This window comes from Sardina pilchardus, chromosome 15 (genome assembly GCF_963854185.1).
Source record: "Sardina pilchardus chromosome 15, fSarPil1.1, whole genome shotgun sequence".
Classification (NCBI taxonomy): domain Eukaryota; kingdom Metazoa; phylum Chordata; class Actinopteri; order Clupeiformes; family Clupeidae; genus Sardina; species Sardina pilchardus.
In genome coordinates, this window is record NC_085008.1 from 33,347,026 (window position 1) to 33,368,070 (window position 21,045).

A 21,045-nucleotide genomic window follows, 5' to 3' on the forward strand; every position below is an offset into this window, starting at 1 on the left:
ACATATCTTTCAGACATAGAGGATTAAGAAAATCATTGATAGATTTTGCCACCTTTGGTGAGCCCAACTTCTGCTCTGGCCCATGGACTAAGACTCATGTTCGAAACCCAACAAATCCTTGTTGTTTTACTTGAACAATTCCTTTTTCTAGAACATCTTGTGTGGATAATGCTTAAGCACACCTGCATGAATCGATATGTCCGCATGTTTTTTGGCAAGATTTTTATTCCCAATTGTTTAGCTCACTTCGCTTCCTGAAAATGTGAATCTCCTGCACTGGAGGGGCGGAGACAGAGCAGAGCGCTGTTACCAAGTAGGGAGGGACTTGTTGAATATTCACGAGTTTTATGCAAATATCACAATCTGATCTGATAACCAGATACCATGGTAGGCTACACCGGTCTATGCGGTCTATGCTTGGAGCGCACAGCTGCGTGTGTCCGCTGATTACCCTGAACAAGAGGACATGACTGAAGGGAGGAGCTCCTGATTGTCTTAAATCAGCTCAGAAGTTGAGAAACGGTGGACAAAAGAGTAACAGTGGGGTCATGGTCTGGAGCGACATGGAATTTCAAGTCCTTTTGATGATTTTGTTTCTCTGTTTGACTTCAGAGAGATGCGAGGGCAAAGTAAACCACAAACCATCGACATGCGGATATCCTCCATCGCAGTGGTGCCGAAGTTTGGAAATAGCGGTTGAGTGTGGGGTGAGCTTAAGTTATCGAAACCCTCTGCATTTCTCAGACGTTAGGAATTAAAACGGCATGATAATATTATGGCATTAATTACATCAGTCGTCTAGTGTAGCTGCCATTGACTGTTCCATCCTAGCCTTATCTTAGTCTGGTATAGGCTAATCTAATCCGCAGACTGATTACAATATATCACTTAATGGGTATTGTAGTGTATTTATTTCGTAGCGGATATAGGATAGCCTAACAGGCATATATAGACTAATATCAGTGTGTGGGATGGTTCCCTCCTTCAAAGGGAGAGATGGCCCCGTGCTCCATAGCGTCATGCTTTTGAGATTTGGAGCGGCAGGTTCCTAATTTGCAGCAGGCATGTGATGTCCTCAGCTGGGGAAGATCAGGGGAATCTTGTTAGAGGAGAGTGGACTCATATCCTCTGTGCCCTCCTCTTGGAGACTGGTTGTGTTCCAATTTGTGTACTTCTGTAGTTACTGTAGAAGTATGTTGAATTATTCACTGAGTAACCTAACCAAAGATATTTGGCTCTATTGCAGAATTGTCAAATTAGAGACTAATCAGGAACATGTTAGCTTCACTACCTGCCACCGGCGTATTGATACTCCGGCCTTATCAGCAGACTTTTAACACACCCATAATGTAGCAATCTGTTACACAACTACCATTACAGTTTACAATACCTAATATGAGTCTGCAAGTGCACCTGTGCACTGCACTAGTAGGTAGGCCTATGGTATGTAGGCTACATGAGTGTGTGAACTGGAACACATCTCTTTGCCCATCAATCAAAATAGAGCCCATGATGAACACACCTGATGAACTCCTCTTTATCTTCAGTCTGTGAAATGTAACCAATGTGTGCGAATATGGAGGCTATGCATGTTGAATTTATTGGGCCACAACAAAATGACCGTTGTAAAGGATCATACATTACATTACTCACATGTTAATCATGGTGGTGATGGTGTGCATTGGTGGTGCCAAGATGATGACGATGATTATGTAATGAGATGCTGTAATAACTGGCAAAAACATGTGATGTTATTTGAGCACGGTGACCATTGTGGTGGAAATGATTGTGATGGGTTTGTGATGGGTTTCCCTCCCTCCCTCCCTCCCCAACACAGTGCAAGCAAAGGTGGACAGTGCACACAAAATAAACACAAAAGTATAGGGAGGGATGGGTGATTGTCACAGGAGTTTGTTTAGTGCAGTGATGGCTGAGGGTACAGAACTTTTCTTCCCTTTTTTTTCCAGTCAGTCAAGTCAAGTCAAGTATATAGCGCATTTCATACACAGAGGTCCTTCAATGTGCTTTACATAAACAAAAACCAAACAGTAATAAAAGCATAGATGAGCAAAGAGTAATCATAATAATAATAATAATAATAATTTAAAAAAAGGAAAAAAAAAGAAAGCAATAAAGAATATCTAGAGAATGTAATTCCAGGGAATTACGAGTGCATGAAAATGCAAAAAATGCTGTGGAGTAACATTTTGTTAAATATTGTTTCAAATATAATCAAAGCCCAAAGATAGAGGTGAGAGAGGCAAAAAAACTTGGTGGGAGTCATAGGCTGCGTTTAGACTGCAAGTTTGAAGTGACCCAGATCCGATTTTTTGCTCTCATGTGGCACGCATCCGATCTGTGCCACGACAGTGTAAACAGAAAAAAAACACATGAATTCCGATCTCCTCAGATCGGATACAGGCCCCTTTCGTATGTGGTTTTAAATCAGATATGGATCGGATTTGTGTGCATGTGTCTACAGTCTAAACAGACAAATCGGATATTCCAGTGCAATGCGTCCCACACGTCATTCATCTGTGACAATTTTGCGCCTGGTGACGTTAGGTTACAATTCCAAGTGGGCGCGCTGGCGGAGCGTGTTAAAAGTTGCCCTATTGATACTTTGATAGACTATTACGTTTCCGTAGACCATTTATTGAGAATAAAACATTTGTAGCCTACCTAATTATCTACAATTGTAGGCCTATAGCCATCCAAATATGAATGGTCTACTGTAAATAGCTGTAAATAGCCTACAACCAGAGATATTAAGCAAAAAAGTGCCAAATTCAAGCATCGCGATTTGTAGGCTATTAGCCTATTTTTAAAACTGCAACTGCAGTTCTGTTTGTTTAACTTTGCTTCGTGAAATTTGAATGTGTAGACTTCAATCACATGTCATTCATTTCGTCAGTCCCTCGATCTGTTTCAAGTTAACATGAGTGCCATTTGATTTGTATAGTCACAGCAAATGCAATTAAATGAAAATAAAAAACATGACCTAGACCTGTGCGGGTTATTGCATAGACAGTAATAGAGTTAGTTGTAACACCCGTCTCTGGCAAAATGAACTGATTTTTATAGCGCATGCACGCGCAATTATGATTGCGAGTTATGGATTATTTTTATGTGCCGCGATCACACCCAAAGAAAGTTAACACAGCAACTTAAAATATCAGTGTTGGACCAATTGCTTCAGACATGTAAGAAATAAGCAGTTCATCAACTATATTAACAGGTTTTATCAAGTCGATATGACTAAAATAAGCCTATTTAAAGGTTATTGTGAGCTAGCATAATACCGTATGGTCTGCAATGGCTAATCACTCATACAACTAGCTTTAACCAGGCGCGTAGGAACGTAGTTAGCATTGGGGGGGACAAGAATGTGGTGTGTCGCGCGCGCAACGATTTTTTTTATATTAATAAATAAAGGGGGCGAATTATAAGTCACACAAGACACAAAAACCTATTGTTGAAGTTTTAATGGTGCTCTGTAAGATGCCGCTTTGAAGATATGTATTTCAGTCTTCTTCTTTGATCACCTATTTTTGGAACTGAACATCTGCACATATTCAGAACACATTTCTTCCCTGAAAACGCACACAGTCTGTAGGATAAACGGACTCCCCCAATGCCTCCCCGCAGCACGTTTGTAAAGGTTGCAAAAATCACCTTTTTACATGGTTGCATAAACGTTGCTTAAATGAAAATATGTTTCTTCTTCTTGACTTTTCATATGCCGTCTAAGTAAATCTTATGTCAGCTGATGGACGCGCGTTTCGGGCACGAATGAATGGGTTTGCCATAAGTTTAAATGGAGGCGTGGGGAGCTGTGGCTATTGTTACCTGTATGCAGACAACTCAACAAAGTTACGTGGTTAGGAGATTACTGTATGCTGCATTGCCGTGACCCCTTCCTTGTGGATTTTTCTCATTGGATTACAGCTAACGAACGCGAAAGCTGAGATTGCGTTGCACGTCAGTGTTGGAACGACTACTCAACAAACTGAGATAAGCATTGTTTTTCGTGTCTGGGAGATCTCGTTGACGTTTTGGACTGTCGGATTCTTATGCTTATTGTTTGGACTTATGGACACTGAACTTTGTTTGTTTGTGCTTTACGAAGCTTTGTGTTATTAGTAGCCTTCACCTCAGCGCGTAAGTTGCGCGTTAGGTGGCCACGAACTCATTGCTTAATTTGTGACACATTACAGTGTGTAGGCCTATAGGAATATATTCATAATTCATTTGTGTTTATTCATTTGTTAGATTGTTGTATGTTTGACGTAGTTTGTAATCATTCTGCCCGTTTATCTAAGTCAACCGAGGCCTTCAATGCGGTTGCTCATATCCGCCTGTAACCTATGTGCGTCGTGACAGTGTGTAGGCCTACTCTTGATTATAATAAGAGGCAAATTGTTACATATTTAATTTTAAAAGCATATAATATAGGATGAACAAAGTGTGGACTTGCTATATTAAATCCAGGTAACCAGATAGGCTATTTGCACGTCCGATTTTGCAAGTGACTACATTAAAAAACCGACAGCCGTCTGTAAGACCAAAGACCAAAACTTATTTAGGCTATCGTAGACTAGGCTACTGTATTCCCCCACAGTAGGCTATCCTCTTAACTTTTTCGAAAAGAATGAAAGAAGGCAGTATAGGCCTATTAAAGATATGGACTGCGAGATAGCCTTCAGCAGCTTTAGGCACTCAAGGTGAGGAAGTGCTCCATGCTGCATTATTGAGACGGGCTTCGTTTCGGGAAACATTCTTAAAACACAATGTGAATGACCTCCGATGCGCACTGATAGCTACAGTGAGGAGAAAATGTATTTGATACCATGCTAAAGTTGCCTAAAAAGAGGAATATAAAATCATCATTTCACAATTGATCTTAATGTCTTAATTCAAAAATTGAGTAAAAATAAAACCACTAAGCTCCCCAATTTTCTTTGTGATTGAAGAATGTTTCGTAAATAAATAAATGTTCCTCCTAAATGCTAGGGGGAAGGAAGTATTTGACCCCCAATGTAACCCTATGGGAATTTAACACATAGGGTTAACATAGGGGCAGGCAGATTTTTATTTTTTAAGGCCAGCTATTTCATGGATTCAGGATATTATGCATCCTGATAAAGTTCCCTTGGCAGTTGGAATTAAAATAGCCCCACATCATTACATACCTTTCACCATAGCTAGAGATTGGCATGGTGCTTTTTCCAGTAGGCCTATTAGCCTGTTTGATGCTCATTGAGCTCAATGCAAATCAAACAGCCTAATAGGCCTACTGGAAAAAGCACCATGTCAATCTCTAGCTATGGTCAAGGGTATGTGATGATGTGGGGCTATTTTAATTCCAAAGGCCAAGGGAAATTTATCGGGATGCATAATATCCTAGATCCATGAAATAGCTGGCCTTTAAAAATAAAAATCTGCCTGCCCCTATGTTAACCCTATGTGTTAAATTCCCATAGGGTTACATAGGGGGTCAAATACTTCCTTCCCCTAGCATTTTACGAAAACATTTATCTATGTACGATACATTCTTCAATCACAAAGAAAATTGGTGTCCTTGGCGGTTTGATTTTTACTCATTTTTTTAATTAAGGCATTAAGATCAATTGTCAAATGATGATTTTATATTCCTGTTTTAGCATGGTATCAAATACATGTGCTCCTCACTGTATAGTTATGGGGCCGTAACTCAGGAGGATATAATTGAGTCTATAAGAAATCAACAACGTCTGTAGCCTACTTTGCAGCGGTTTTTTTTCGGAGGGGGGTCCAACATTGCGGGTGTCCCGACCCCCCCCCCCCCCCCCCCCCCTGGTTCCTACGCGCCTGGGTCATACATTTGGACCTTTTTTGTTGATTATATATGAAAACAGATGTTAATTGTTTAAGCCAGTAGTGTTTTGTGTTAAAATATGTTATAGGATTCACGATTTTAGCACTGTTACAACCATGACGCTATACTGTTACAACTGCCTACCGCACTTTTTTATGGCTGCGTAGGTTGGAACAAGTAGCCTATGTCACTGAAGTTATTAACAAACTGCAACATATTTGTTACATTCTGTTTCAACTTTCATGGAGTAGAGATGTATGACGCTGTTCTGGTCAAGTTTCACTGCTCTCAAGTCTATCGTCTTTGAGTAAAGCTAGTTTGAACTGAAAAAATTAAAAAATGTTACGATTTGCTGGTTCTCCCCTACAAGAAACTTTTAGCCCATGCGCATGCGGGCCATTTCAAGTGTCTGGCAAATGTAAACACACATGATCGGATTTGGGTCACTGGCGAAAGTAGATGTAAACATGCAATCAAAAAAATCGGATATGAGCACAAAATCGGAATTGAGCATATCCGATCTGTAGTCTAAACACAGCCATAGTTGAGGACAATTAACAGTTGAAATGTGCAAAAAGTTAAACAGTTGAGTAGTTCAAATAGTTGAGCTATTTAACACTTGGAGGTCCGGGGCCTTTTCAGGCACTTTGAGGCATCATCGAACTAAAAATGTCTATGCACAAGTGGCACATATGGTTATATTCTAGAGGTCCTCCACAATAATTATATGGGAGTAAAGTGGATGTAATGAAATTACTTTTTATTATAATTCAGTGTAAACACAACTATTTAAAAAAATGATTTCCAAAGGTCAAAGTTCAAAGGTAAAAAACACGAGACTTTTGAAGTTTGAACCAAAGATCATTAAGGGGCGGAGCAAGATACTTCATGAGAAGCCACTTCCTGGAACCCGAATCGCAAGAGGGGGGGTCAAAATCCCCCTTTATGCAGAGCAGAGGCAGCAACTGTTCCATTGAAGTCTATGGACATAGATCAGAATTTCAAGTATATGCTAAGATCTTCGCTCTCTAGAGTTAGGAATGTGAATTTTGGGCACGGTTTCATGACCCTCAACCCCTTCTGACCACTTCAGGTACATTTTTAGCATTTTTGAGCATTCCTGTCTGGAGAAAATCGACTTTATATCAGGTGTGCCCCTCTTGTTTATTCTGCTGATGTTGGCCGGTTGCTACGTACGCTCTACCTTGACAACACATTAGCCAGCCAGCTGAGCTAAATCCTGATTTGTGCTAACGACGATCAGATGGCGCTGGGGCGACATATTGCCATTATTCCATTGATGTTTTTATTCAATTCCTTGAAAGTGTACATGCTTTGTGTGTGTTACTTTCCATATTAGAATTAATAAATGTAGAATGCTTGAAAGAGCAGCAAGCTTATTTTGGAACATCAGCAAGCAACTGATAGCAATTGCATTGATAATCGAGTGCTTGATTTTATACACCTGTGGAAAGGGACCCGATGAAACCCATGAATATGTCAATGACATGCATGACACACCCCCTTTATGCAGAGGAAGTGATCCCCATTTTGCGCCCATAGACATGAACTACGACGACGTATCTTGCTCCGCCTTAAGGATCTTTGTTGGCTCCATATAAGTAAAAAGAACATTCAAAAATGTTATTTAGTTTTACTACAAATTGGCAAGAAGTCAGACTAAATGTGTCACTTAGAGCATGTCTCTTTCAAATGCAAATTAGGTTGAATGGGCCTTTTGAATGGGCCTGCTGCAGGTGAAAGGACTGAAATCCTAGGATTTTCTTTTATTGTTCTTAAAAAGTGCCATTGATGAATGAATGATACATTCTCATTTAAGAGTCATTGCACGAGAAAACCAGGCAAAACCAGCAGGAGGTAGGAAGATGGGGGTCGGCCAAATCGGCTCATACTTTGTATATGTGATAAGTATGTGGAACTATGAACAGCCATATACTTAAAACCCTCGAACTCTTTTTGTTGTGGAGTTCTGGGGCCCCTCTCAGAGAACCTCAAAAATCCAACAATTCATGGCTGAAAATGACTGAAATTGCCATTTCTACCCTGATTATCCTGATAAAGATATGAACATGAGCTTTATGTTTCCATAGAGCTTAGGTAGAATAGTTTTAAAGACCAAAAGGTGCACTAGGGGGTTATCTGCACCACTGAAAGCAGAATTTTCATCCCTCTAAAATTGGTAATTGTTAGGAGGCATTATCTCACATTCGCAGTGGCTTTGGTGGATGGTTTTACTGTTGCTGGACAGAGGAACATCTTCTGATTCAAAAACAATTGTCGTCTAATCGGGCCACACATAATGTGCGCCGTGCCAGGAGGGTCTTTACGGGGTTTTTTCGGGTTTTGGAGTATAATAAACCAGGTAATAATATCTCACTATAGGATAATTTATGGTCAATTTTCGTGTCACTGTATGACAAATTGTTAAAGAAAGCTTTAATTAACTAGAAAAGCACTCAGAGTGCAGACCTCTGCATGTATTGTTGTTCTTGGTTGTCATACATTTGAAACTAGACTATTCAGATCGCCACCGAGTGGCCATACCATGCCATTACATCGCAAACATCTGGCACTACATCTGTTTGTGATGTAATGCCATGGTATGGCCATGTGATGGCGATCTGAATATGGTTTATCATAGGCCAAAACACGACAAATCCTGCTAAAGACCCTCCTGGCACGGCACACATTATGTGTGGTCCAATTAGACGACAATTGTTTTTGAATCAGTAGATGTTCCTTTCTCCAGCAACAGTAAAACCATCCACCAAAGCCACTGCGAATACGAGATAATGCTTCTTAAAAATGACCGAAATTTAGAGGGAGGAAAATTCTGCTTTCAGTGGTGTAGATAACCCCTTGGTGCACCTTTTGGTCTTTAAAACTATGCTACCTAGGCTCCATGGAAATATAAAGCTTATGTTCATATCTTTATCAGGATAATCAGGGTAGAAATGTCAATTTCAGTCATTTTCAGCCATGAATTGTTGGATTTTTGAGGGTCTCTGAGAGGGGTCCCAGAACTCCATAACAAAAAACAGCTGGAGGGTTTTAAGTATATGGCTGTTCATAGTTCCACATACTTATCACATATACAAAGTATGAGCCGATTTGGCCGACCCCCATCTTCCCACCTCTGCCTGGTTTTCTCATGCAATGACTCTTAAAACATATTTGGAAACTAGTTGATTAAAAGTTTGTAATGGTGTCACTTATGTTTCTAGGACAAAAACTAGCAGAGATTGAGAGGTGTGTTTGGAACAGTTTTTTTCAAATCCCCAGGGGCTGATTTAGACTCCAGAGGGTTAATGATTTTGTGAGGACTTTAATTTTGAAACAGTTGTGGTTACAGGAAACTGTTGGCGGGAGTCAAAGTTGATGATGTTGATTGACAACAGTTAATGTAATTTGGAATAGCTAAAGAGTTAACTAGTTGCATAGTTGAAATGATTATTTTGAAACAATTGTGTGAAGAGGAAACCGGTTATGGGAGTCATAGTTGATGACAACTGGCAAGTAAAATGGCTGAACTGTTAAATAGTTGAGTAGTTTAAATGGTTATAATATTCAATAGGGAATTATGGTACTGAGGACTTTTATTTTGAAACAGTTGTAGGCAGAGGAAACAGTTGGCAGGAGTCAAAGTTGATGACAACTGACAGTTGAAATGGTTGAGCAGTTAATTAGTTGAGTAGTTTAAATGGTTAAATTATATAATAGGGAATTATTATAGTGAGGACTTCTATTTTGAAATTTTGTTGGCAGAGGAAACCGCTGGTGGGAGTCATAGTTGATGACAACTGGCAGTTAAAATGGTTGAACAGTTAATTAATTGAGTAGTTTAAATGTTTAATTATTTAATAGTGAATAATTGTAGCGAGGACTTTTATTTTGAAACAGTTTTGGGTGGAGGAAACAGTTGTGGGAGTCATAATTGATAAAAACTGACAGTTGGAATTTGGAATAGCCAAATTGTTACAGTTGAGTAGTTTAAATAGTTGAATTAACTAATAGTAAATTATCTTAGTGAGGACTTTTATTTTGAAAGTTTTGGACAGAGGAAACAGTTGGAGGGAGTGCTATATAGACCTCTGAAGTTCGCCTTCAAAAAAGCTGCCATCTTTGAGATTCGGTATCTGGCGATTTTTCCTATGGGAAAATCACATGGGGATTTTTAATTATCGCACCTGTCAAACTCTCGTGGGGACGATATAGTCTTAAATAAAGACGTTTTCCTGAACACTCTTTTGTCCTCTGCCTTGTTGTGCATACTGTGATCTCCGGTACGTGAAGTCGGCACACTTTCATTTTTGCTACCCCAGAGCTAACTTGCTAACTAACTTAATGGCAAGTTGCATTGCAAGTTAGCTCTGGGGTAGCGAAAATCAAAGTCTGCCGCCTTCGCATACCGGATATCACAGATTCCTCTCGAAGGCAGAGGACAAAAGTGTGTTCAGGAAAACACCTGAATTTCCGATTTTGTCATCCCCGCGAGAGTTTAACAGGTGTGATAATTCCAAATCCCCATGTTAATTTCCCATAGGAAAAATCGTCATATACCGTAACTCCTTATATGGGCAAAGATGGTAGCTTTTTTTGTAGGCGAACTTCAGAGGTCTATTGATGACAACTGACAGTTAGAATGGCCAAACAGTTAAATAGTTGAGTAGTTTAAATGATTTAACGATTTAATAGTGAATTATTGTAGTGAGGACTTTTATTTTGAAACAGTTTTGAGCACAGGAAAGGGTTGAACAGGATAATAGTCTTCAGAGAGAGATTGTATGCTTAAAGCCTGAGAAATGACAGTTGGAGGAGCAGGTGGCCAGAACACCTGGCACAAGATTCTAATTTCCCTAATTGCCCTCGTGATGTCATAATCCAATGTTAAGTCTATGGGAGAAAAATGTTTTTAAAAATTCATATAAATTCAACGATAAAGTTTTCAAAGATGAAATATACAAAGCCCGGGTGTCCAAATTAAGAGCTACGCAACGCATTTTGAATGATTTTTTACGTTGTACGGTTGAAGCTGATTTAAATGCAGAAATCCATTAGAAGAATAATAAGAGGAAACAGAAGAACAGTAGAGTGCATTTTCATGCACTCTAGTTAACATAAAAGACTTCTAAGGTGGAACTAGAGAATGTAATTCCAGGGAAATGCATGAAAATGCAAAAATGTACAGATAAATCATGTAGATATGGTTACTGAGGTGTTGCTAGGGTAGACATGGTGGTTTCATATTTTATGAAAGTTGATAGTGCGAAGATAGACAGTTTAAAATTGAATACGGATAGCTTAAAAGCTGTTGATAAAAAGATAATTTAATGAATGTTGACAGACCGATAATTTAATTGATTTTGATAGGTAAATCATTTAAATGGATGAATATTAAGAAGAAACAGAAGAACAGTAGAGTGCATTTCCATGCACTCTAATAACTAGAAGACAGGTCTGTTTTTAACAGATAGACTTTGCCAGTGTCTAATTTAGCAAACCAGTGATGGTGATCCTTTTCAAACACCCAGAGCTGCTGCCACTCTTTGGAGATTTGTCAGGATGGTGGTGACGTAGATGACTATAAAGGGTGATGTTGCAGATGATTATGATCTGAGTTGGTGGTAGTACAAATGACTGATGTGTGGTGATTATGTAGATTATTACTGGGGATGATGATGGGGGATGGTGGTGTTGTAGATTATGATTATGGTGGATTGTGTAGATGATTGAGTGGCATTGGTGCAGATGATCATATGATGAATACTTGTCTGCGGCAGGTCCAGAAGCAGTGCCTGGAGCTGAATGCCACGCGGCCCAACTCTGCAGCGCCCCCAGTGGAGGTGACCCTGTACTACGAGAGCCTGTGCCCGGGCTGCAGGGCCTTCATCACTCAACAGCTCTACCCCACCTGGACACTTCTCAAGGACATCATGAGGGTCAACCTGGTGCCCTACGGCAACGCCCAGGTATTGCAGGACAGGGGTAGCGGGTGGTGGCAGCGTTGTGTTCTCATTCAGTGGGTTTGCCCATCTGAATGTTTATAACTGGACTAACATGCTGAAGACTTTAATAATAGTATGGTTTCAACTCCGTGGGTCCTCCTGATCGTCAATATAAACGTCTAGATAAACGGACTGCGCTCAGTTTTATATTTGATATTTCGCATATACCGTGGATGTTGTGGACTTCCTGAATGTTTTCCGGTTGTCTCGGCAGGAGATGCAGAATGCAGTCATCTGCCAACATGGAGAGCCTGAGTGTCATGCCAACCTGGTTGAGGTGAGACTTATGTGACGGTGGTGTTTGGGTCCAATATGATTTGTGTACTGTTCTCTTTGTGTACGCTCCATGGTGTTTGTTTTAAATATTCCTCCGTAATGCCAATATCTCCAGTTCTATATAACAAATAATTCTGCTTCTGGTTTGTGTCACAATGACTTTGTTTGTTTTGTTGTCCTTGCCAGGCATGTATCCTGCACATGGCCAGCCATGAGGCCTTCCATGTCATCAACTGCATGGAGTCCGCCTCGTTTGTCCTGACTGCTACCCAGCCTGTGAGTGCCACATGACAGGACGTGACTAGGGCCTGTGATGTGGACTAGAGACACTCTAATGAGGAGACCTGGCACTCAAAACATCCAATATGGCCATTGTCTACACACATCCCGCCCGTTGTGCGACAAAAAAGCCTTGCGCATGTGCATTTCTGCAGAAATAGATGCCCAATAAGTGCCCAAAAAGCATTGCAATATGGCTGCCAAGTGGAGGGACTTGCCTAAAAGACTACTAGACTAGACTTGGGCCCAGGAGCGATCTAATTGGTCTAGACTCTACTAGGGCCTGTAAGGAGCAATTTAATTGGTCTAGACTACACTAGGGCCTGTAAGGAGTGATCTAATTGGTCTAGACTCTACTAGGGCCTGTAAGGAGCAATTTAATTGGTCTAGACTACACTAGGGCCTGTAAGGAGCAATTTAATTGACTAGACTAAGGGTGCTTCTCAAAGTCAAGGATTGCTCCTTCCAAGCCACTTTTTCAAGGACGTTACGTCATCAAATCTCGTCAAGCACTGTTCCAAAGTCAAGGATGCTTTCAGATTCTAGCAAGTACTGAGTCCTTCATTCTGAGAATTTCGGAGAATTTTGGAGGACGCATCGATGGATCCTCGGAGTGAAGAAATAACCCACAATCCTTTGCGTATGAACAGTTAGAAATGTTCTGACCGTGCGGTTTAAAAAAAAAAGAGAGAGAGGGAGATGGAAAGTAGATGCGAAGAAGCAGTGTGTGTTAATGTAGGCTAAATATGATTTATCAAGTGTTTTGTTAATGCCATCGTATATTTGCTCAGTCATTTATCAAGTTATTGTGCATATTCATCATAAATGCATATGTCAATGTGCATGAACAAGTTGTAATAGACTTGTTGTTAATTTATCTCAGAATTTCGCCCAATACGAACTTTGTAGAAGTTTAACATTACCGTTGCTGTTGCCAATTACCGGTATAACTTTCCATTGACACTAACATAATTATAAACTACGGATTGTGATATGTGAAGACCAAGTCGAATGTGGAAATACTGTAGGCTACTCCAAAAAGTTTATTTAGAGGAAAGTGCAGCTGCAGTTGTCGGAACTCCTGTAAAAGCAGCACAATTTCCACGGTTCTAATTAAGCGCACAGCCGGAACCGTGCACAATTGACGTGCACTTCCACACTTCGCTAGGCTGTTCCATTGCATGTGATCTTGACGGCTGGAGGGGGTACTGGGAAGGTGTGTAGCCTTGTCTCTCTAGCACTCGACTTGAAAGAAAGCATTCTATCAAGGACGAGCTCTTGACTTTGAGAAATACCCTAAGACTACTCTAGGACCTATAAGGAGCGATCTAATTGGACTAGACTACACAAGGGCCTGTAAGGAGTGATCTAATTGGACTAGACTAGGGCCTGTGAGGTGCAGGCTAACTGAACCAAGGCTCACAGGGGAAATTGGGCTGGAGTAGGGCCTGTAGTCCTCTAATTGACTAGATATCTCTCTCTCTCTCTCTCTCTCTTCCAGTGCTTGCAGCTGTTTGCCCCATCCATGAGGTGGGAGTCCATCTCGGCATGCGTCAAGGGTCCCCTTGGACACAGTCTGATCCACGAGAACGCTGCCAAGACCCGGGCGCTGAATCCGGCACACACACACGTGCCCTGGGTCACCTTCAATGGGGTAAGAGACCCACACAAGACCATATGGCATGGATGGCCTACATCTGGGATGGCTTCAAATCTGCAACCAGTCAAAGCATGATTTGTATTGGGAGCTGTCTGGTTATTAGTATAATACATAATTATGTCTGAATAAGGAATGTCCGCTTTTGTATATGTTGACAACACCCCTAAACCTTTACCTCAACTGTCTATCATTCCTGTGCTCAAACACACATGACTGACTTTACACAATGCCTTCTGCTTACATGGTGCCTTTCAACACTGTTGTAATGCAAACCATAACTCACTTATATGACAACTAGAAAAGCACTCGGAGAGCGCAGCTACCTCCGCCTGCATTGTTCTTCCTAGGTTGTCATACATTTGAACCTAAACTATTCAGATCGCCACCACGTGGCCATGCCATTACACCGCTAAGCAAAATACATAAACGGCGACGGAATCCTGACGGAATTACGGATCACTCCCAAAATGTTATCGTTTCTTCCTTGGGTCATGAAATCTAATGGAATGACATCAATTACTTTTCGAGTTATCTTGCTAACAAACAGACAGATAGACAAACGCCGGCCGGTCCCCGATGAATACCTCCTTGGCGGAGGTAAATGAGATGTTGGTTACTGGTTATTGGACAACAAGAAAAACCATCAAAATGACTCTAAATGCCATTGTTGCACTAGGACAGTGCCTATTTCGCAAGTTTGTTTAATTGGATTTGTATTGTCTTTTCTTTTTAGGTGTACACAAACGAATGGGAAGACCAGGCCATGTCCTCTCTTTTCCATCTGGTTTGCAGTTTATACAAAGTAAGTTTTGAGTTTTTGCATAAGTCTAAAACAGTAGTGGAAAAGCCGTCCTGTTAACGTGTGTGTGTGTGTGTGTGTGTGTGTGTGTGTGTGTGTGTGTGTGTTTTCAGGGAGGGAAGCCTCCTGCTTGTACAGGAGCCCTGCGGAAACTGGACAGAAGCTTTTGCTGACAGAATATCTGAATATCTGGACATGACATGCCTTTCATATGCTACTTTTACAATAAATGCCTCTTAGGACCATCCTTTGGGCTGTTGAGCATTTATAATCTCTGAAATATGTGTGTACAGGTTAATCACATATAAACTGCATTATTGTTGGGAGTAGTTTGCACTGACTTCTCAAGATGGCTGTCATATATATTATATATATAACAATGAGTTTTTTTCAGCTTATGAGCAAACCTCACAGGAAGTACTTATTTCTAGAATGATGAACCTTCCATATAGAACCATATGTACCCTTACTTGAAATAAGAGAAGTCAAATGAGAACCATTAGTTTTATTATTTGACCTGATCTGCATAATCATGATTTGTTCAAAGTTTACAAAGTTAACACATGGCAAGCTGCTGTACAATTATTTCTGTTATGTTAAATAAATCCCAAATATGTAACCAACATTTATTGTTCTAGATGTGGTGTGGTGTTCTGATGCTTGTGATCATGACCTGACCCTCCAACTCCAAACTTGTAGATGACAATGTTTTGATGGTTGTCAAATAACCATAACCTATGAATACAAATGTGAAGGTTTCCCATACACAATATGGGAACACAGGCCCGTTGCAGGCCCGTAGCTGTGCAGCTTGTACATTAATAACCCTCCCTCCTGACGCCTTACAAGGAGAGAGCTGTGAGGGAAAGGCATTGCTGGTGGGAGAAATAGCAGCCTGGGTTTTTAGCTCGATTTGTTAGAACACTCGACTCCTGGTCCAAGATGCTGCTGTGTGCAGGTTTGAATCTGGGTTTATGCAGAGCTGAGCCGCACTGTTCAACACAAGGCAGGTTATACCGACATGAAAACACACCAACCATGCGGCTGCACTGCACTGGCGCAAGTGCACAGTCAAGCCTTTAACAACAGTGATTTATGTTTCAGTGAACGTTTGATTATCATTTAACCGGGGTTACAGTCAGTGTAAGGAAGTGCATAGCAGCGGGTAACTCTTCTTCTGTAATAGTTACAGCCTCTCACTCCAGTCCTACAGTTCCACAATATTTATTGTTATTGCATTAAATATTATATTTATATTCACCCAATATTTAAATCAACCCAACCCCAACTTGAAGCGTGAATATCATTATGATTTGATGATGATTGAATGATTTAATTTAGGCCTAAGGGAAGAGTCATAGTTCAGTTCATGTTAATACGCTGCTCTAGATATGTTAGGCCCTACATGGATAAAAATGGAGACGTATGTTAAGTTGTGCTATGGGCACATTTAGGTTCAGGTTCATTCATGTAGACCCTTTGAATATTTGCTTCATCCTTTTGAAAACAAAATAACATACATACATACATACATACATACATACATACATGCATAGGTAGGAAATATAGGCTAAGCCAGCAACAGGTCGAAAAAAATTGCACGAGTTTGACTGTCAATAGCTGGCGGATTGGGGGAGTTTTAGTGCTTGTTTTCATCTGGAAAGTTTATCTTATTTTTTTTGACTGACAGCTTTGTTTTCTATGCTCCTATAGTTGTCACCTTGTGGTACAATTCTCGGTCTCGCTGTGTTCATTCGCCCAAGAGCTGCAAAGTAACTTTTTTTCAACACTGTCTGAGTATGGAAAATAGCCTATAGTCTGCATGGCTGTCGACCTCCCAGATATTGTAGTATTTTCCTGAGCAACTGTAGGTTACTCGTTTCAGGATGTCCAAGTAGAGCCAGTGACCAAAGTTCCTGTTTTTACGCACAGCGAATTGATATTTGAAAAGCTAATATCAGCGTGCTTCATGAAGTTTCGCTTGACAGCAGTTGCTACTACATAGCCTATGTTGTCGGATTAGATGCAGCATTCGATTGACGTGTGTCTACTATTACGTATAAGGCATATATAAACCGTGCGCTAAGGAGAAGCGCTCATTCACGTCTCCGTCGCCGGAGGGAGCGCCACGCTTTCCGTCGTTAGTGTACATTTGTGGACATGTATGGATCATCGGCTGCCAGTGACTCACTCTAGCACACCAGTAGAGAACTGCAGTTGGAGCAGTTGTTTTTTCTTTCGCCGTGGCGAAGAGGAAGCAAAGTGGATCCGTGAAACAACCCTCACCACACATGACCCGAATGCGCCTTCCTAACTGGCCAGAGACCCAACTCGGAGCGTCCGCATCCCCACCGGTATGTGTACGTTGTTTTCATCGAGAGGCTTAGTTTCTAAAACGAAGCTCATAGTTTATGAATTGTAAATTAGGGCTGTTCTCTCCGATGAAACGTCCCCTGTGTTTTCGCTCTGCCTAAAAAAACCGGATTGTTTTTTAATATATATATCCCATCAAACACTTAGTGATTTTGTATTCTCATGGCCAGACACTGATTTCTCTCCTTAGCTTTCAGTGATGGGCAAGCTACTTAGAAAATGTAGTGAGCTAAGCTACCAGCTACTCTGTATTAAATTAAGCTTAGCTACACAAAAGCTACCTAAAGACAAAATGTAGCAAGCTAAATTTCACAAAAGTAGCTTACTACATCAGAAGCTACTTTGTAATTTACAAAACAATGAACATTGTTCTGTCCTCTTCACACACTGAGCATGATTTGACAGGCAGCTAAACGCTTCCCAATCAACAAGACGTAGATGCAAACTGTTGTTTTATTGGTAGGAAGGTAAAACTGAAAAAGGGAGAATACATTTTCCATTACTCTCTAGACAATCTCATACGTTCAATACAATTCATAGAAATAGCTAACAGAGCCTAGCAAGGGCTAATGAAACGCACAAGCTAACCATCGTGTTACACTGATAAACAGTTAAACTTCATACATTTACTTAACAACTCAAAAAGTAGGTAAAAGTATCACTCAATAACATCACACACTCAGATACAGTATTAAATGAACATACCGAGGATGCTGACACACCGGAGGAAGACGCATAAAACCGGAGGAGAAATATCATAACTTGCGTGAGAATGTGATTACATTACAACTGACATCCACGCCACTAGGGGGAGACAACACCCGCATTGAAAATAAAAACATACAGAACATAACACTCCCCGTCTGGTATTTCTAAATACCACAACATCATAATCATAAACTGTTGAGAAGTCTCTACTTATTCTAAGAGTCCTCTGGAGGAACAAGAAGGACTAAGTCTGAAATGGGCCTAAGGAACAGCTTTGGTCCATCTTCACGCATCACCTTGACCTCCACGGTGCGCACCTTCCCGTCCTTGCTGGGGCAGGCCTTGGTCACCAGCCCTATTGGCCAGAAGTTTCTTTTTGTCTGAGAGTCTTTAAGGAGGACGACGCTGTTGAGTTCGAGGTTTGGCTTGTTGCTTAGCCACTTGGTGCGTGTCTGTAGAGTAGACAAGTACTGCTTTCTCCACTTGTCCCAGAACACATTGGCGAGGCTCTGCACTTGCCGCCATTGTCGTTTACATAAGTCCTTCACATCAAATGTTCCTGCTGGTGCTGACAGTGTTCCGATCTTTTGAGTGAGAAGAGTCGAGGGGGTAAGTATGATTGGGTCTGTAGGGTCGGTTGACACAGGGGTTAGAGGTCGTCCATTGATGATGGCAGCTATTTCGGCCATAAGGGTGGTGAGTGTTTCGTGAGTCAGCCTCGAAGGTGCTTGTAAGAGCATTGAGTCTAATATCCTTCGTGCTAAACCTATCATTCTTTCCCAACATCCATCCATATGGGAAGAATGGGGTGGATTGAACGTCCATTTGCATCCCCTTTCCGCAAGGTATCTGTCAATCTTCTCACTGATATTGGATGGAATCTGCAGTTCTTTGCAAGCGCCAACGAAGTTGGTGCCCCGGTCGGACCTGATCTGTTTGACGGGGCCTCTGATGGATGTGAATCTTCGGAGAGCGTTAATGAAACTTGAAGTATCAAGCGCTTCGATTACCTCTATGTGTACAGCTCTCGTGCTCATGCAGGTGAACATGACTGCCCATCGTTTGCTGTCTGAACTCCCACCTCGTGTGCGACGCGTTAGGATTGACCAAGGCCCAAAAACATCAAGGCCTACTTCTGAGAATGGTGGTTGCACCGTCAGCCTGTCTACAGGTAAGTTGGCCATCTTTTGAGTTTGGAAGTCACCCCGTAGCTTGCGGCAGGTGACACACTTGTAGATGCTGCTGCTTATTTTCCTTTTGGCTCCAATTATCCATAGGCCTGCTGTCCGTATCGCCCCCTCTGTGAACAGACGGCCTTGGTGCCGTATCTGCTCATGATGATGTCTTATTAGCAGTCCTGCGACATGAGTGTGACCTGGAATGATGAGAGGGTTCTTTTCCTCCACAGGTAGATCCGCCTCTGATATCCGGCCTCCCACCCTCAGCAGGCCGGCGTCGTCAATGAAGGGGTCTAATTTACTGAGACGGCTGTCCTTTGGAACTCCCATTCCTTTGACAATAGTCTCGATGTCTCGACCATAGACATCTTGTTGCACAGCGCGTATTATGATTTGTTTGGCTTGAAGCAGACCTTCGACTGTGTGAGCTTTGCTGCAAGTATGCCATCCCATGCAACTTTCTGTATCTGTAGGCTTCGGGTTTTTGAAAAGTTTTGCTATGTGGATTAGCCTGGCCACAGTGTGTGTTAAAGCTTTCCAGCATGAGAAGCGCTCAAACCTCTGTGAATCGAGGTGTTCCTCGGAGACGTTGGTGCTTAGTGATGAAACCTGGGGACGTAGCTCTGTATCCTGAGTAGGTTCAATTAGCTCGTAGCAGTGGGATTGTGGTGACCCTGGTTCCTCCTCTGGGCCGGACAGAGTCTTGGGCCCAGTAAGCCACACGCTACCATTAAGGTGAGATGCGGGGATGGCTCTCGTAGCTTGGTCTGCAGGATTGATGTCAGTACGGACGTAACGCCACTGTTCGGGTTGTGTAGATCTGCGAATACGCTGGACTCTATTGTTGACGTAGACATAGAACCTTCTTGTTTCGTTATAGATATAGCCGAGCACGACTTTACTATCAGTGTAAAACAGTGTGTTGTCAAGCTTGAGATCGATTTCGGAGTGGATGAGTTCAGCGAGTTCAACTGCAAGTACGGCTGCACATAGTTCTAGTCTAGGGACTGTATGTTCAGGTCTTGGCGCCAGCTTTGCTTTACCCATGACGAACCCAGCATGGTCGATGCCCTCCCTGTCTGTGACTTGTAGGTATGCCACTGCTGCTACGGCCATTGTTGATGCGTCCGAGAAAACGTGGAGGATTCTCCGTAAGCCATCAGACGATGAGACGGGGGTGTACATTCTGGGAATCTGTACGCTGTTGAGGTTTTTAAGGGAGTCTCTCCATGTAGCCCATGTTTTCTCTTTCTCTTGTGGCAGGGGTAAATCCCAGTCCGTGGTGTCTGTAGTGAGTTCGCGTAGCAACATTTTGCCTTGTATGGTTACTGGTGCAGCAAAGCCCAAAGGGTCATAGAGGCTGTTTATGGTAGATAAAAGGCCCCTGCGTGTAAAGGGTTTGTTCTCTTCTGACACCTGGAAGGTAAAGGTGTCTGTTTTCAGGTCCCATTGTATGCCCAGGCTGCGTTGTATTGGCGGGTGGTCAACACCTAGGTCTAGGTCCTTCAGGCTGGCGGCGTGGTCGTTGGGAGGAAAGGCACTCATGACTTCTGCACTGTTGGAAGCAATCTTGTGCAGTCTGAGGTTCGAGCTTGACAGCACATTTTGCGTTGCTTTGAGTAGACTGATTGCAGCACCTGCGGTGGGTAGTGACTTAAGGCCATCGTCTACATAAAAGTCTCTCTGAACAAACAGACGAACATCTGTTCCGAATTCAGACTCGCCCTCTTGAGCGGCCCGCCTCAGGCCATATATGGCAACAGCTGGTGAGGGGCTATTCCCGAAGACGTGCACCCTCATTCTGTACTCTGTTACTTCTTTGTCAAGGTCGTTGTTCTTGAACCACAAAAAACGCAGGAAATTTCTGTGCTCTGTTTTCACCAGGAAAC

The 21,045-nt window shown here is 41.9% G+C and overlaps 1 protein-coding gene across 1 annotated transcript; it reads left to right on the forward strand.

The window, feature by feature from the left end:
• The first annotated feature begins 424 nt into the window (after positions 1-424).
• Positions 425-15,144, forward strand: ifi30b (IFI30 lysosomal thiol reductase b). The gene is made up of 7 exons (XM_062555942.1): positions 425-707; positions 11,659-11,847; positions 12,098-12,160; positions 12,346-12,435; positions 13,940-14,092; positions 14,832-14,900; positions 15,011-15,144. The coding sequence occupies exons 1-7, from the start codon at positions 549-551 to the stop codon at positions 15,068-15,070; spliced, it is 783 nt and encodes a 260-aa protein (XP_062411926.1). The 5' UTR covers positions 425-548; the 3' UTR covers positions 15,071-15,144.
• The last annotated feature ends 5,901 nt before the right edge of the window (positions 15,145-21,045 follow it).

Coding starts and splice junctions, on each gene's coding strand:
- ifi30b (XM_062555942.1), top strand. CDS start 549: ATGGTCTGGAGCGACATGGAATTTCAAGTCCTTTTGATGATTTTGTTT. Junction 708..11,658: donor AAATAGCGGTTGAGTGTGGG/GTGAGCTTAAGT, acceptor TGTCTGCGGCAG/GTCCAGAAGCAGTGCCTGGA. Junction 14,901..15,010: donor TGGTTTGCAGTTTATACAAA/GTAAGTTTTGAG, acceptor GTGTGTTTTCAG/GGAGGGAAGCCTCCTGCTTG.